This window comes from Gorilla gorilla, chromosome 4 (genome assembly GCF_029281585.2).
Source record: "Gorilla gorilla gorilla isolate KB3781 chromosome 4, NHGRI_mGorGor1-v2.1_pri, whole genome shotgun sequence".
Lineage (NCBI taxonomy): Eukaryota > Metazoa > Chordata > Mammalia > Primates > Hominidae > Gorilla > Gorilla gorilla.
The window spans coordinates 174,771,064-174,783,527 of NC_073228.2; the positions used below are offsets into that span (position 1 = coordinate 174,771,064).

Genomic DNA, 12,464 nt, shown 5'->3' on the forward strand with positions numbered 1-12,464 from the left:
TATGTGCTAAAACATGGGTGGTCCTTGAAAACATTATGCTGAGTGAAAGGAGATAGTCACAACACTCACTTATTGTATGATTCCATTTATATGAACTGCCCAGAATGGGAAAAATCTAATGAGACATAAAGTAGCTTAGTGGTTGTTTAGAAGCTAGGGGCATGGGGGTAGGATGCAGAATGACAGCTAGTATGAAAATGTTCTAAAATTAGATTGTGGTGATGCTTGCATAACCCTGTTAATTTACTAAAAAACATTGAATTATGTCCTTTAAGTGGGTTACTTGTATGGTATGTGAATTATATTTCAGTGAAGCTGTTCAAAAAGTGATAGGCTCATGGATTGAAGATTCCCAGTAAAACAAAGGATTATTGGAGTTGTGAGATTCATCTTTGTAGATATTGAAATCACTAGTGATTATGATATAAATATTGTTGGAAAGAGTGACAGCCAAGAACCAATACTTTCAAAAAACAGGGGGAAATAATCTGCAGGAGAGTATCTGCAGGAGAGTAGATAATTGCAATAAGAAGGGATATTTGTTAGTGTTGTTGATGATGTAAGATGTAAAGGTGAATGCTTTCATGATGAAGAAAGAGAAAATATTAAGTAGAAATGAGGAACGTGAAGATCACCTACTCCATATTCAAGGCCCAAGATACACGAAAAGTGGAAGAAAAAGCAGCTACCACTTGATAGAGCCTACAGAGAAAGCAGGGTCATCAGGATAGAGCTTCTATGATAGACTTTTATATTGACCCTAAAACACTGAAATTCATAAGGTAACTTTCTGGATACTTTCAGCTTCCTACATGAAGTTTTTGATCTGTTACCTTTTTCATGAATTGTATGTCATGAAACTTGAGTCTGTTTTTCAATGGATTACTTGATCAAATTCGTGTTCTTGTTCTCCTACTTAATCTATTTCACATTCCTAATGTATAAGGCTGTATAATTGGTCAATTCTGATTTATTGTTGTTTTGTGAGAGAATAAAGGATGTGAATACTTGCCAGGTTAGATTTCTAATTTACAGGAATCTTGTCACCCTAATAGGTTGATATGTCTCTCCAAAAATTATAAAAGAGTTGTTGATTAATTGTAGTATAATAATGACTGCTAGTATCCATGGGAGAACAGAAAGAATTTGTTCTTTTTCTAACTTTTATTTGTCCTTTCTGAGTCTTCTAACAAGCAGATAGCCTCTTTTTCTTCATTATTCAGTTCCATACCTTTTAAAAAAACATTTTTACTTGAAAGCGTTTCTTAATCAGAAACAATTGATTTCAGTGTTATGAAATAGCCCTCTCATCTTTGAAAAATCAGTCTCCAAGAATAGCATAAAATTTTTTTTAGCAAGATAATTTTATGTTGTTAATTATCTATAAAGGTCTCAAAAGTACTGAAGGATCACCTAGATCAGTGAATCCAGAGATGTAAAATAATATACCTTAAGCAAAAATCATTGAATAAATACCTCCATTTCTAAATTAGTCAATTTCAGCTGCCCCCAAAGTAAGATTTATGAAAACTGTAGATGTTGCCATTTGTGCCGCTGCCTTAAATCTATTTAATCCTCTACTACTATCAGCTGTGAAGTTAACTCTACCATCAAACAATGTGAAATCTTGGATTTTTTAATACATCATGCATAAAAATACAGAAGGAACAAATTTATTACTATCTATTATGTTCCAAGCAGGGGAAATATTTAAAACGATCACACTGGTACTATCATGACATTGACCATTCAGAAAAGATGCTGGTCCTTGGATCATGAGAGTACATCCTGACTGAATAACAGATCTGGTCCTAGACAGTTTAGTGTTTTGTACTCAAATTTATTTTCAGTCATGTCTTCATGGTAGACATTGTTTTTTCCATTTTACAAATGAAAACCCTAAGACTTAAAGAGATAAGTAACTTATGCAAGATCACATACCAAATTAGTAGAGCTGGGATTCAAATTAGTTTTATTTGGCTCTAAATTCTATGCCATTTTCACTGTTCTACTGCCTTGATAAACTTAAAACCCATCTGCTTTCTATCCAGAACTGAGTTCACAATAATTTATCACTTGTTTGGAAGAACAGATCATTGTGCTAATTTTGGAATTTCACCCAAAATAAGCTACATTTCTATGAATACTTATTAAACTTTTTTCTTTCTTATTCTATATTAGGACGTCTTGCATGGCTGGTATACTTAGTTGGGACAGTTGTAGGAGGAAGATTAACATATACCAGTACAGATGAGCATGATGCTATGGATGGAGAATTATCCTGTCGGTAAGTAAGAGCTATGTAATTTACTGAAATTCACTAAATAGTTAAAAAAAAATAGTTACTGAACTAGTATTATGAGTGAAGACATTTTGTATGTGGCCTTTTGAGGAAGGTATTATTTCCCTTTTTATTGGTGAGAAAACCAAGGCTCAAAGGTTAAATGATTTGTAGAAGTCAAATCTCTAATAAGTGATAGACTCAAAATATTTTGTACATGTTTGTGCAAATAATGTGATAAAGATTTAGGTTGCTTTTTATTACTTAGGATGTGAGCAAGCACATACAGTTGGTGTGTATTGGAAAGGTGGCAAAATTGGGTGACATACATCCAATCAGAAAGTATTAGGTAGTCAGTTACCCATCGCAGGTTTTGTCACCTATTGGCCACAGTCTTAGGAAAAAGCAGTTGAATTATTCTCTTCAAGTTTCTATTCTAACCTGAGGAAAATTTCTATATATGAATAATACAAGTGAATTGATTTTCCATATATTTTAATTTATTTTTAATAACAAATCTCCTTATAACAGCATCATACATGTTTTTATTGAAGACTTAAACATTCAAATGAAAATAAAAATTATATACTAATTTGGAGATAACCACTACTATTATTTTGTAAAGTCCCTTTGAGTCTTTTTAATTAACATGTATGGGTGTATGTTTACTGCATGTGTGTTTTTCAACTTTTCTTAAACATTACAAAACAATATAAGATGGAGCTAATAATAATACCTAACTTATTTTGGGCTATTATAAGGAATTTATTTTTTTAAATGCTTAGAACAGTGCCTGGCAATTAGTGATATATTTTACACACACACACACACACACACACACACACACACACACACACACACACACACACACACACACACACACACCCAACCCCACCCACCCACCTCAACACCACTTTTTAAAATCAAATGCAATATCAACATTTTACCTGGACATTAAATTTTCTAAATTTAGAAAATTCCTTGTTTTTGGAATTTTAGGTTGTTCCTCAATTTTTTTTATTATAAATTACTTTTAGATATACTAAATTATTTTTAGTTATATCTTTATGTAGATTGAAATAATTTCATTAGAGTTCGTTCCTAAATGCAGAATAGCTGGTCAAAGGTTATGTAGCATTTTAAAGACTTTCAATACTCAATACCACACGGTGTTCTGAAAAAGGACCAATGTATTCTCTGAACCAAGGGTCCCCAACCCCTGTACTGGTCCACAGCCTGTTAGGAACTGGGCTGCATAGCAGGAGGTGAGCTGCAGGTGAGCAAGGATTACCGCCTGAGCTCCGCCTCCTGTCAGATCAGCAGGGACATAGATTCTCATAGGAGGGTGAACCCTAAACTACACATGTGAGGGATCTAGGTTGCATGCTCCTTACGGGAATCTAATGTCTGGTGATCTGAGGTGGAACAGTTTCATCCTGAGACCATCACCCCACACCACCCCAAACCCCGTCCATGGAAACATTGTCTTCCAGGAAACTGGTCCCTGGTGCCAAAAAGGTTGGGGACCACTGTGCTGAACCCAAATTGTATGATAGTTAACATTTGTTAGTGGTTGAACTGCCAGATAGTAGGGTTCATATTGTTGCCCGTTTATAGGTAACAAATGTATTATTTCAATTGGTATTTATTTGGTTACTAGTAGAATCAAACATTCTTTTCCACTCCCAGCTTTGCCATTTTTTCTTTGTGATTTTTATATCTATATTGATTATATTATTTACCTGCTTTTCTTTTGTGATGATCACTTCTAACTTATTTGAAAGAGCTCGGTATATATATATATATATATATATATGTATGTATATATATGTATATGCTCACTGTATATATATATGTATATATATGCTCAGTCTGTGTGTATATATATATGCTCAGTGTATATATATACGTATATATATGTATATATATACTGAATGAACTCTGTAGAGGAACGAACTCTAATGAAATTATTTCAATCTACATAAAGATATAATTAAAAATAATTTAGTTATATCTAAAAGTAATTTATAATAAGAAAAAAATTGAGGAACAACCTAAAATTCCTGTATATATATATATGTCTCAGAGATCTTAATATTTTGCTCCTCATTTTGAAAATGTTTTCTCTGTATTTTTACTTCAGAAATTTCTTCTTTACTGGCTTTAAATATTATGTATTCAGATCTATGGACTTTTTCCTTCATATTTCTCTGCTGCTTATATTTAGAAAGATTTTTTTTCCACTTCTGATTAATAAAAATATCCACCTGTATTTTCTCCCAGCTGTCTTTGGTATTATTAATAGCTTTTTATATTTATTTTTAATATATCTTGATATTTGGTTTCATATGTTTTTTCCAAATTTTCCAATTAATGCCAATCCTACCCTCTACTGATTTGAAGTGGCACTTATATCTTACACAAAATTATTTCATCTTTTTTCAGGCCTTTCATACTTTTCCATTGATCTTAGAAGTATATTGTTATATATTTTTACCCTATTAAAGACCTTAAAATTGTTATACCTAGTTGTGATATTCTCCTTCATTTTTATTATTTCTAAGTGCTTAATGAATTTATTGTACTTTTGGATAAAAAAATTTCATTTTGTTCCATTCCCTTTTCAACCTTTAAACTATTTCTTCAATAAAATGTGGATCTTCATGGACCATGAATATTTTTAGTTTTTCTAAGATTTATTATTTTCTATATCAAATTGAATTACTTGAAAATATGAATAACAGGTGTTTGGGGCCTCCTTAAAGTGCTTTAGTTACTTTTCAACCAAACAAAAAATTTGCTTCTCAATCTCTCGAGTAGCTGGGATTATAGGCATATGCCACCACGCCTGGCTAATTTTGTATTTTTAGCAGAGATGGGGTTTCTCCATGTTGGTCAGGCTGGTCTCGAACTCTTGACCTCGGGTGATCTGCCTGCCTTGGCCTCCCAAAGTGCTGGGATTACAGGCGTGAGCAACTGTGCCCAGCTGATTTTTTTTTAAAGTTTAATCATCAAGCAGGGAAATAAACGACTGGGCGCAGTGGCTCATGCCTGTAATCCCAGCACTTTGGGAGGCCAAGGCGGGCGGATCACGAGGTCAGGAGATCGAGACCATCCTGGCTAACACGGTGAAACCCCGTCTCTACTAAAAATACAAAAATTAGCCAGGTGTGGTGGCGGGCACCTGTAGTCCCAGCTACTCTGGAGGCTGAGGCGGGAGAATGGCGTGAACCCCGGAGGCAGAGCTTGCAGTGAGCCGAGATTGTGCCACTGCACCCCAGCCTGGGCAACAGAGCGAGACTCTGTCTCAAAAACACACACACACACACACACACACACTCACACATGCACACTGCCACTATCTCGTGAGAAAACGTATATTAGGAAGTAAAGTAGGTATATATTTGCCAATGAGAAACAAATATTAGTTTTTTATTTAAGGAGCAAACGTATTGAACATGTTGAACTAAGATTTGTGTTTTGGCCTGCATTCCCTGGAAAACAGAGCCTTGGGTGAAGTTCATGGGCCAATATTTTTCTGGAGGTTAGGGAGAAGAGTACATTTTTAGAGAAGAAAGAATAAGAGGAAAGGGAAAGTAAGTGAGACAATAAGAGAAAACAAATACAGTCAATCTTTATTATTCCTGGATTCCGTTTTTTGTGAATTTGCCTACTTCATAAAATGTGTTTCTAACCCCAAAATCAGTACTCATGGTGCTTTTGTGGTCATTTGCAGACATGTGCTTAGGGATGAAAAAATTTGAGTTTTGTGTTGCACTTTCCCAACTGAGGTTGAACAAGGTGATACTCTGCCTTGTTTCAGCTCTTGTACTGCAAATAATTGTCCTTTTTATATTCTGTTTAGAGCCACATTTGTCGTACTGTTGTGCTTTTTGTTGGTGCTTTCAGTGTTTAAAATCGCCCAGCTGTATTGTTAAAGTGCTATTTAGTGTTCTTAAATACAAGAAGGCTGTCGTGTGCCATACATGGGTTAGATTAGCTTTGTTTGGGTACCAGTGGGAGTACTGTGAATACTGCAGTAGTCTGTGAGTTCAGTGTTAACAAGTCAACAATATATTTGAAAAAGCCTCTCTAAACAGAAATACACATGAAACAAGATTGCAATCCATTGACCAAAATGTTGTCACCAGAGGCTTGCAGGAACCTAATTCTGTATTTTACCTAGGAGCAATGGTTCATTATTCACTAATTCAGTGTTCACAGTGACTACAGAATATAACTACCATGAATAATGAGAACCAACTATGTAAGGTGGTGTATTACTGAGAAAATACAACTGGTTGCTTGCTTTTATAGGAATTTTCCCTGGAGGCCACACGAAACCACTTGTGCCTCAGAACAACTCATGATTGGGGGAGTAAGGACAAGCAGTATATCCATTGGCTTCTTTCTGTGTCTCGTTTCTTACTGGTTAATGTCTACTCCTGGGGTATTTCACTTTTCCACACTTCTTAGTTTTGTTTCCTGGCCTCTTTGAGGAGCTGCTGGGAAGACAGAGCTTTAATTGGTCCTGTTGGAGTTATGAACAGGAATGGTGGTTTGTCTCTCTTTTCTGGGAAGATACATAACTGCAGAAACTGTGAGAGTCTTTTCTGGAGCTACAAGACAAGTGGCTGAAGCCAGGGGTGAGGTGAGAGGTGATAGTGTGGTTGGTGGGTGTGCAAGCAGGGCCAAGCAAATTCAAGGTGGGGCATATTCTAGGACTTACACAACAGTCTGGAAATAAATATGCATTTTAGAATATTGAGATTCTAAATTAAGAATGATGTCTTACGTAAAATTACAAAAAAATCACTTTCATATGAAGATGTTCCAAATAATTGGAACTACAGTACTGTGACTTTCTATGTGTTATATATAATAGCATTCCAACTCCTCAGAGAACACTACCAAATTAGAAGATCATGAAGCTCCTGCCAAAACTTTATGTGCTAGTTTGGCATGAAAAGTTGAAGAGTCATAAAAGCTCCTAACATTGTGATGATTTATAATTATGACTGAAACATGCTACTTTAAACATAGCAAATAAATATATTTACACTCAGGCCACATAATTCTAATTAAATAAAGACATTTATAGTCATTTTAGTTTCATTCATCATGACTAAAATGAAAACCTCTTGAGAGATTCTCCAGGGATTTTGTCTTATTCATCATGCATCCTGTTAACTCATTTATGTATGCAGTTGCAATTTTTTAAATTTTTGCTATCAGACCTTGGCGATGACCTTGAGCAGTAGGATATAAATAACTCCCACATGCTTAGCGTTCCAATAATGGAACACTAGGCATAAATGTAATCCACTAGTGCTAGTAGATTGAGTGCTAGCTTCTTTCAGACCTATTCTACTTAGCTGTGCCACCCTGTGTCTCTCATTGCTCTCACCTACCCATCTCCCAGTCATCCCTCATTATCAAGACTTTAATAACTAGCTCAGAGTTTTCATCTCTCTCCCAAACCCTGCTATTATATAAATAACTTCAGCTGCTTTCTGATCAGATAATATTTCTCCCATTTTCCTACCCATAAGCCTCCAGTGGCTTCCTATCACACTTGAGACAAATTTCAAGGCCCTTGTGATGGCCCAGAGTATCCTGTGCTACTTCTGACCTCATTTCCTACCCTTTCCCATTTAACACTGGCCTCCTTGCTGTCCTTTGAGTATTACCAGTGTGTTTTCACTTTAGGGCCTTTGCACTTCTCTTTCTTCTGCTAAGAATACTTTCTTCCAGATGTTTGTATAGTACATTTGGCCCTTGAACAATGTGGGAGTTAGGGGCACCAACCTTCCACACAGTTGAAAATCTGCCTATAACTTTAGACTCCCCCCAAATTTAACTACTAATAGCCCACTGCTGACTGTAAACCTTATTGATAACATAAACAGTCAATTAAAACATATTTTGTATGTTATATGTATTCTATGCTGTATTCTAACAAAGGAAGCTAGAGAAAAGAAAATGTTACTAAGAAAACCATAAGGAAGAGAAAATAAATTTTCTGTTCATTAAGTGGATCCTCATAAAGGTCTTTATCCTCTTCATCTTAAACGTTGGGTAGGCTTAAAAGCTGAGAAGGCGAAGTTGGTCTTACTCTCTCAGGGATGGCAGAGGCACAAGAAAATTTGCGTATAAGTGGACCTGCACAGTTCAAACCTGTCTTGTTCAAGGGCAAACTATTCTCCCTCACTTCAGTCAGGTCTGTACTCAGATGTCTTTTTCAAAGAGGGCTCCTCTGACCTCCCTATCCAAAATAGCATCCTTACCCCACTTTATTTTTCTTGATAGTACTTATTACCTCTTTTTTTTTTTTTTGAGACGGAGTCTCGCTCTGTCGCCCAGGCTGGAGTGCAGTGGCGCGATCTCGGCTCACTGCAAGCTCCGCCTCCTGGGTTCACACCATTCTCCTGCCTCAGCCTCCCAGTAGCTGGGATTACAGGCGCCCGCCACCACGCCCAGCTAATTTTTTGTGTTTTTAGTAGAGACGAGGTTTCACCGTGTTAGCCAGGATGGTCTTGATCTCCTGACCTCGTGATCCACCCGCCTCGGCCTCCCAAAGTGCTGGGATTACAGGTGTGAGCCACCGCGCCCGGCCTACTTATTACCTCTTGATGTTGTTTGTTCTACTAGAGTAAGGGAAGGAATAAGCTTTGTTTTGCTTACTGCTGTATTTTATCTCCTCTGTGTAGCAAAACCTTAACCCTGAGGGAATTTAGGGTTTTCTCTAATTTGTTGAGTGATAGTAACAGAAATTGCACACTTCTTTGGGTGGGACCCATTGTCACTTGTTGTTTTTAACCTCAACTAGGCCCTCAGCATTGCTCAGTGATTCTATTTTGTTTCAGTAATTCTTGTCTTCTGACTTCTAAACACCTATTGGGCTGTTTCACTGGGATGTTGTATCCCACATGCACCTCTAATTCAGTGACTAAAATTAAACTCATCTTTTCCATCACCTAACCCTGACTCTCTTCACATGTCTCTTCATCGTACACTTAGTTTCCCAAGCCTGAATCGTGAGAGTTGTCCTTAACTTTTCCCCTTTTTCTCTCTAGCATTTATATAGTCATCAAGTCCTGTCAGTTCTACCTTTTAGTTACCTCAGTTAGTCCACCTATCCTATCTCCTGCCATTCACTACATTATAGCCATGTTGAACATTATACAGCTGAGTAGCTGGGATACAGGCTCCTGCCACCACACCTGGCTAATTTTTTTATTTTTAGTAGAGACAGGGTTTCACCATGTTGGCCAGGATGGTCTCAAACTCCTGACCTCAAGCGATCTGCCTGCCTTGGGCTCCCAAAGTGCTGGGATTACAGGCGTGAGCCACTGCACCCGGCCCCCTGCCCCTTTAGATGGCTACACATGCTTTCCTTTTTGTCGCAGCACTCTATGGCTTTGCCTTGTTCCGTCCTAGAATATTAGGAAATAGCATTTGTTATAGGACTTGTCATTCTTTATTCCAGCTGCTTCTTTTATCTTCCTCTTGATAGATTATAGATTTCTAGAGGACTGGGGATATATAGGTCTTGTACTTTGTTGTATTTTGAATGCCTGACACATATCTGACACATAGTGGGCCCTCAAATTTGTTGACTGAATAAATGCTTATTTAGTTGGATACCTAGGAAAATTCAGCACAGTTATCCAAAATTCATTTCATTGTGTTTGAAATGGCATGCTTATACTTGGATCAAAAATTATTTATGTTTTTATTCTGTGCTTTTTACCAGAAATAATTTAAGATAAACGAATAATACATGTAGGACAATAAATTGAAACTGAGAATGGATATTATATACACATTGAACATCCCTAATCCAAAAATCTGAAATTTGAAATGCTTCAAAATCTGAAACAGTTTGAGCATCAACATGAATCTCAAAGGTCATGCTTAAAGGAAATGCTCATTGAAGCATTTCAGATTATGGATTTTTGGATTCGAGATGCTCAGATGGTAAGTATAATGCAGATATTCCAAATTTCAAAAAAATTAAAAATCTGAAACACTTCTGGTCTGAAGCATTTCACAAAAGGAATACTTAACCTGTATATATTGGTATGTATAGGCATTAGTCTTATACACTTGTTAGAGGTGGCAGCACATCTTCAGAGGGCACTGTGGTAGAGACTGTCAATTGTCTTTCATCTCTTCTTCCTTTCCCTTCCAATAATAAAGTGCTTTATTGTTTTCTTGAGCAAATGGCCACTCTGAATAAAGACCAGATTTTCAAGGTTGTTTTGCAGCTAGGTATGGCAAAGTGATTATGTTCTTAGTGTAAATGAACGTGTTATGTGTAATATATGTAGATGTAATGGGTGGAGCTGAAAAAGCTACCTCAGACCACAGAGTGCTTGTGGAGGCAAGTGTGACAACAAGATGGAAGGAACCTGAGCCCCTGATACATCTTGGAGCACCAACTAGCTTTAGGGAACTACCCTGGATTTTTGCTTGAGAGAGAAATAAACATCTATATTATTTAAGCCATTGTTATTTTGGATTTCATACACTTGCAGCTGAATCTGTACAACTGCTAAAACTTCTTTGACAAATGGATTGTGTACCCTGCTGGGAACTCATTCCTACTCTCTTGCTGGTGGGGATGTCATTGCCTCTTAGGCAAATGCAGATCACCAGCTTAAAATGAGTTGTAAAGGCACCCCAACAAATTTTTGTTCCACATCTTCTTTGAATTTGGGAATGTGTGCTATAAAAAGGAAATAAAAGTAAACAAGAGAAAGTGCATAAAATCAACACAGAACTTGAGTAGGAGAAGGGAGATCCTATGCAATGAAGAATTTAAAAACAAGATACACCTTATTTAAGTCACTTGACAAATCACTTGGCTCCAGAGATGAAATTTGATGTATATATCTATTTATTTAACTAAAACTTACTCCAGTAATCTGCTAATTCACCAGTATACAGATTTTAAAATTTAGCTTTACTCCTCATCTCAAAATTAGAAGATAAACGTATCACACATCCTATTAGGAAAAAAACCTCAAAACCTGTTTATAATAATCTAATTCTTAAATCTAATTCCTCAGCAAGTTCTCCATAAATCTTAGCAGTACTGAGAATATTTGGTATGCAAAGGGTACTTTTAAATAAGTAGCTTTATTTATAAATATAGGAAATAATCACTATAAAAACGCTTGTCAAATATTTTTTCTTAACATGTTGGCAATACATAGCAAGTTTTTAAAAATTTTTGTATGCTGTGACCTAGACGTTTTGTTTCGAGAAGTCATTGAGGGTAAAGGAGGGGAAAGTACTTATGTTTTACTTAGAAATATGAATTTTTATCCAAAATAAGATGATTAAATTTTGATGTAGCCTTAATTTTATGCAACCATTAAAAACAGTGCTTTGGAAAATTATTTAATAACATGGTAAAAATAATTGGTCAAGATATATTTAGTGTGATGGATTGTAGAAAAGAATAAAAGGTTCAGTAAGTGTTCTGAATGCATAAGTGAATCCTAGTATATATGATAAATACTTCATAATGGTGAACAAAAGATAGTCTGTACAGGAAATAAATGGTTTTGAAGCAACTGGGTAGGCATCTTTAAAAAATAATGTTAGCTCCTTGTCTCACACTGTATAATCAAGATGAATCTCAGTGTATCATAGAGGTAAATGTAGAAAACAAGAATCACAAAAATACCTGATTCAGGTAAGACCTTGCTATTATGCAAAATCCATGAAAGAAAAAATTGAACAAATTTTCTGCGTGAGAAAAACAGTAACAAAAACTTCTGCATGGCATTAAACATTATAAAGCAGTAGGCCCCAGGGACTGGTTTAGTGGAAGATGGTTTTTCCATGGACCGGGGCAGGGGATGGTTTCAGGATGAAACTGTTCCACCTCAGATCACCAGGCATTAGATTCTCATGAAGAGCACACAACCTAGATCCCTCGCATGCACAGTTCACAGTAGGGTTTGCACTGCTGTGAGAATCTAGTGCTGCAGCTGATCTGACAGGAGGCGGAGCTCAGGCGATAATGCTTGCTTGCTCATTGCCCACCTCCTGCTGTGCAGCCTGGTTCCTAACAGGCCACGGACTAGTACTGGTCTGCAGCCCAGGGTTTGGGGACCCTTGTCATAAAGTCAAGAGACAAATGAAACACAAAATTGTTTACAGTTCAATT

General features: G+C 36.4%; 1 protein-coding gene across 5 annotated transcripts in view; it reads left to right on the top strand.

Moving 5' to 3' along the window:
- RANBP17 (RAN binding protein 17) overlaps positions 1-12,464 on the top strand; it is a 428,680-nt gene that overhangs the window by 89,725 nt on the left and 326,491 nt on the right. For all 5 annotated transcript variants that reach the window (XR_010133994.1, XR_010133993.1, XM_019028430.4 and 2 more), the window contains one exon: positions 2,182-2,287. Coding sequence is in view for 3 of the 5 variants with exons in the window: in XM_019028430.4 (XP_018883975.4) it covers positions 2,182-2,287 (106 nt within the window). In the remaining 2 variants the exon portion in view is untranslated. The remainder of the gene's footprint in view (positions 1-2,181; positions 2,288-12,464) is intronic.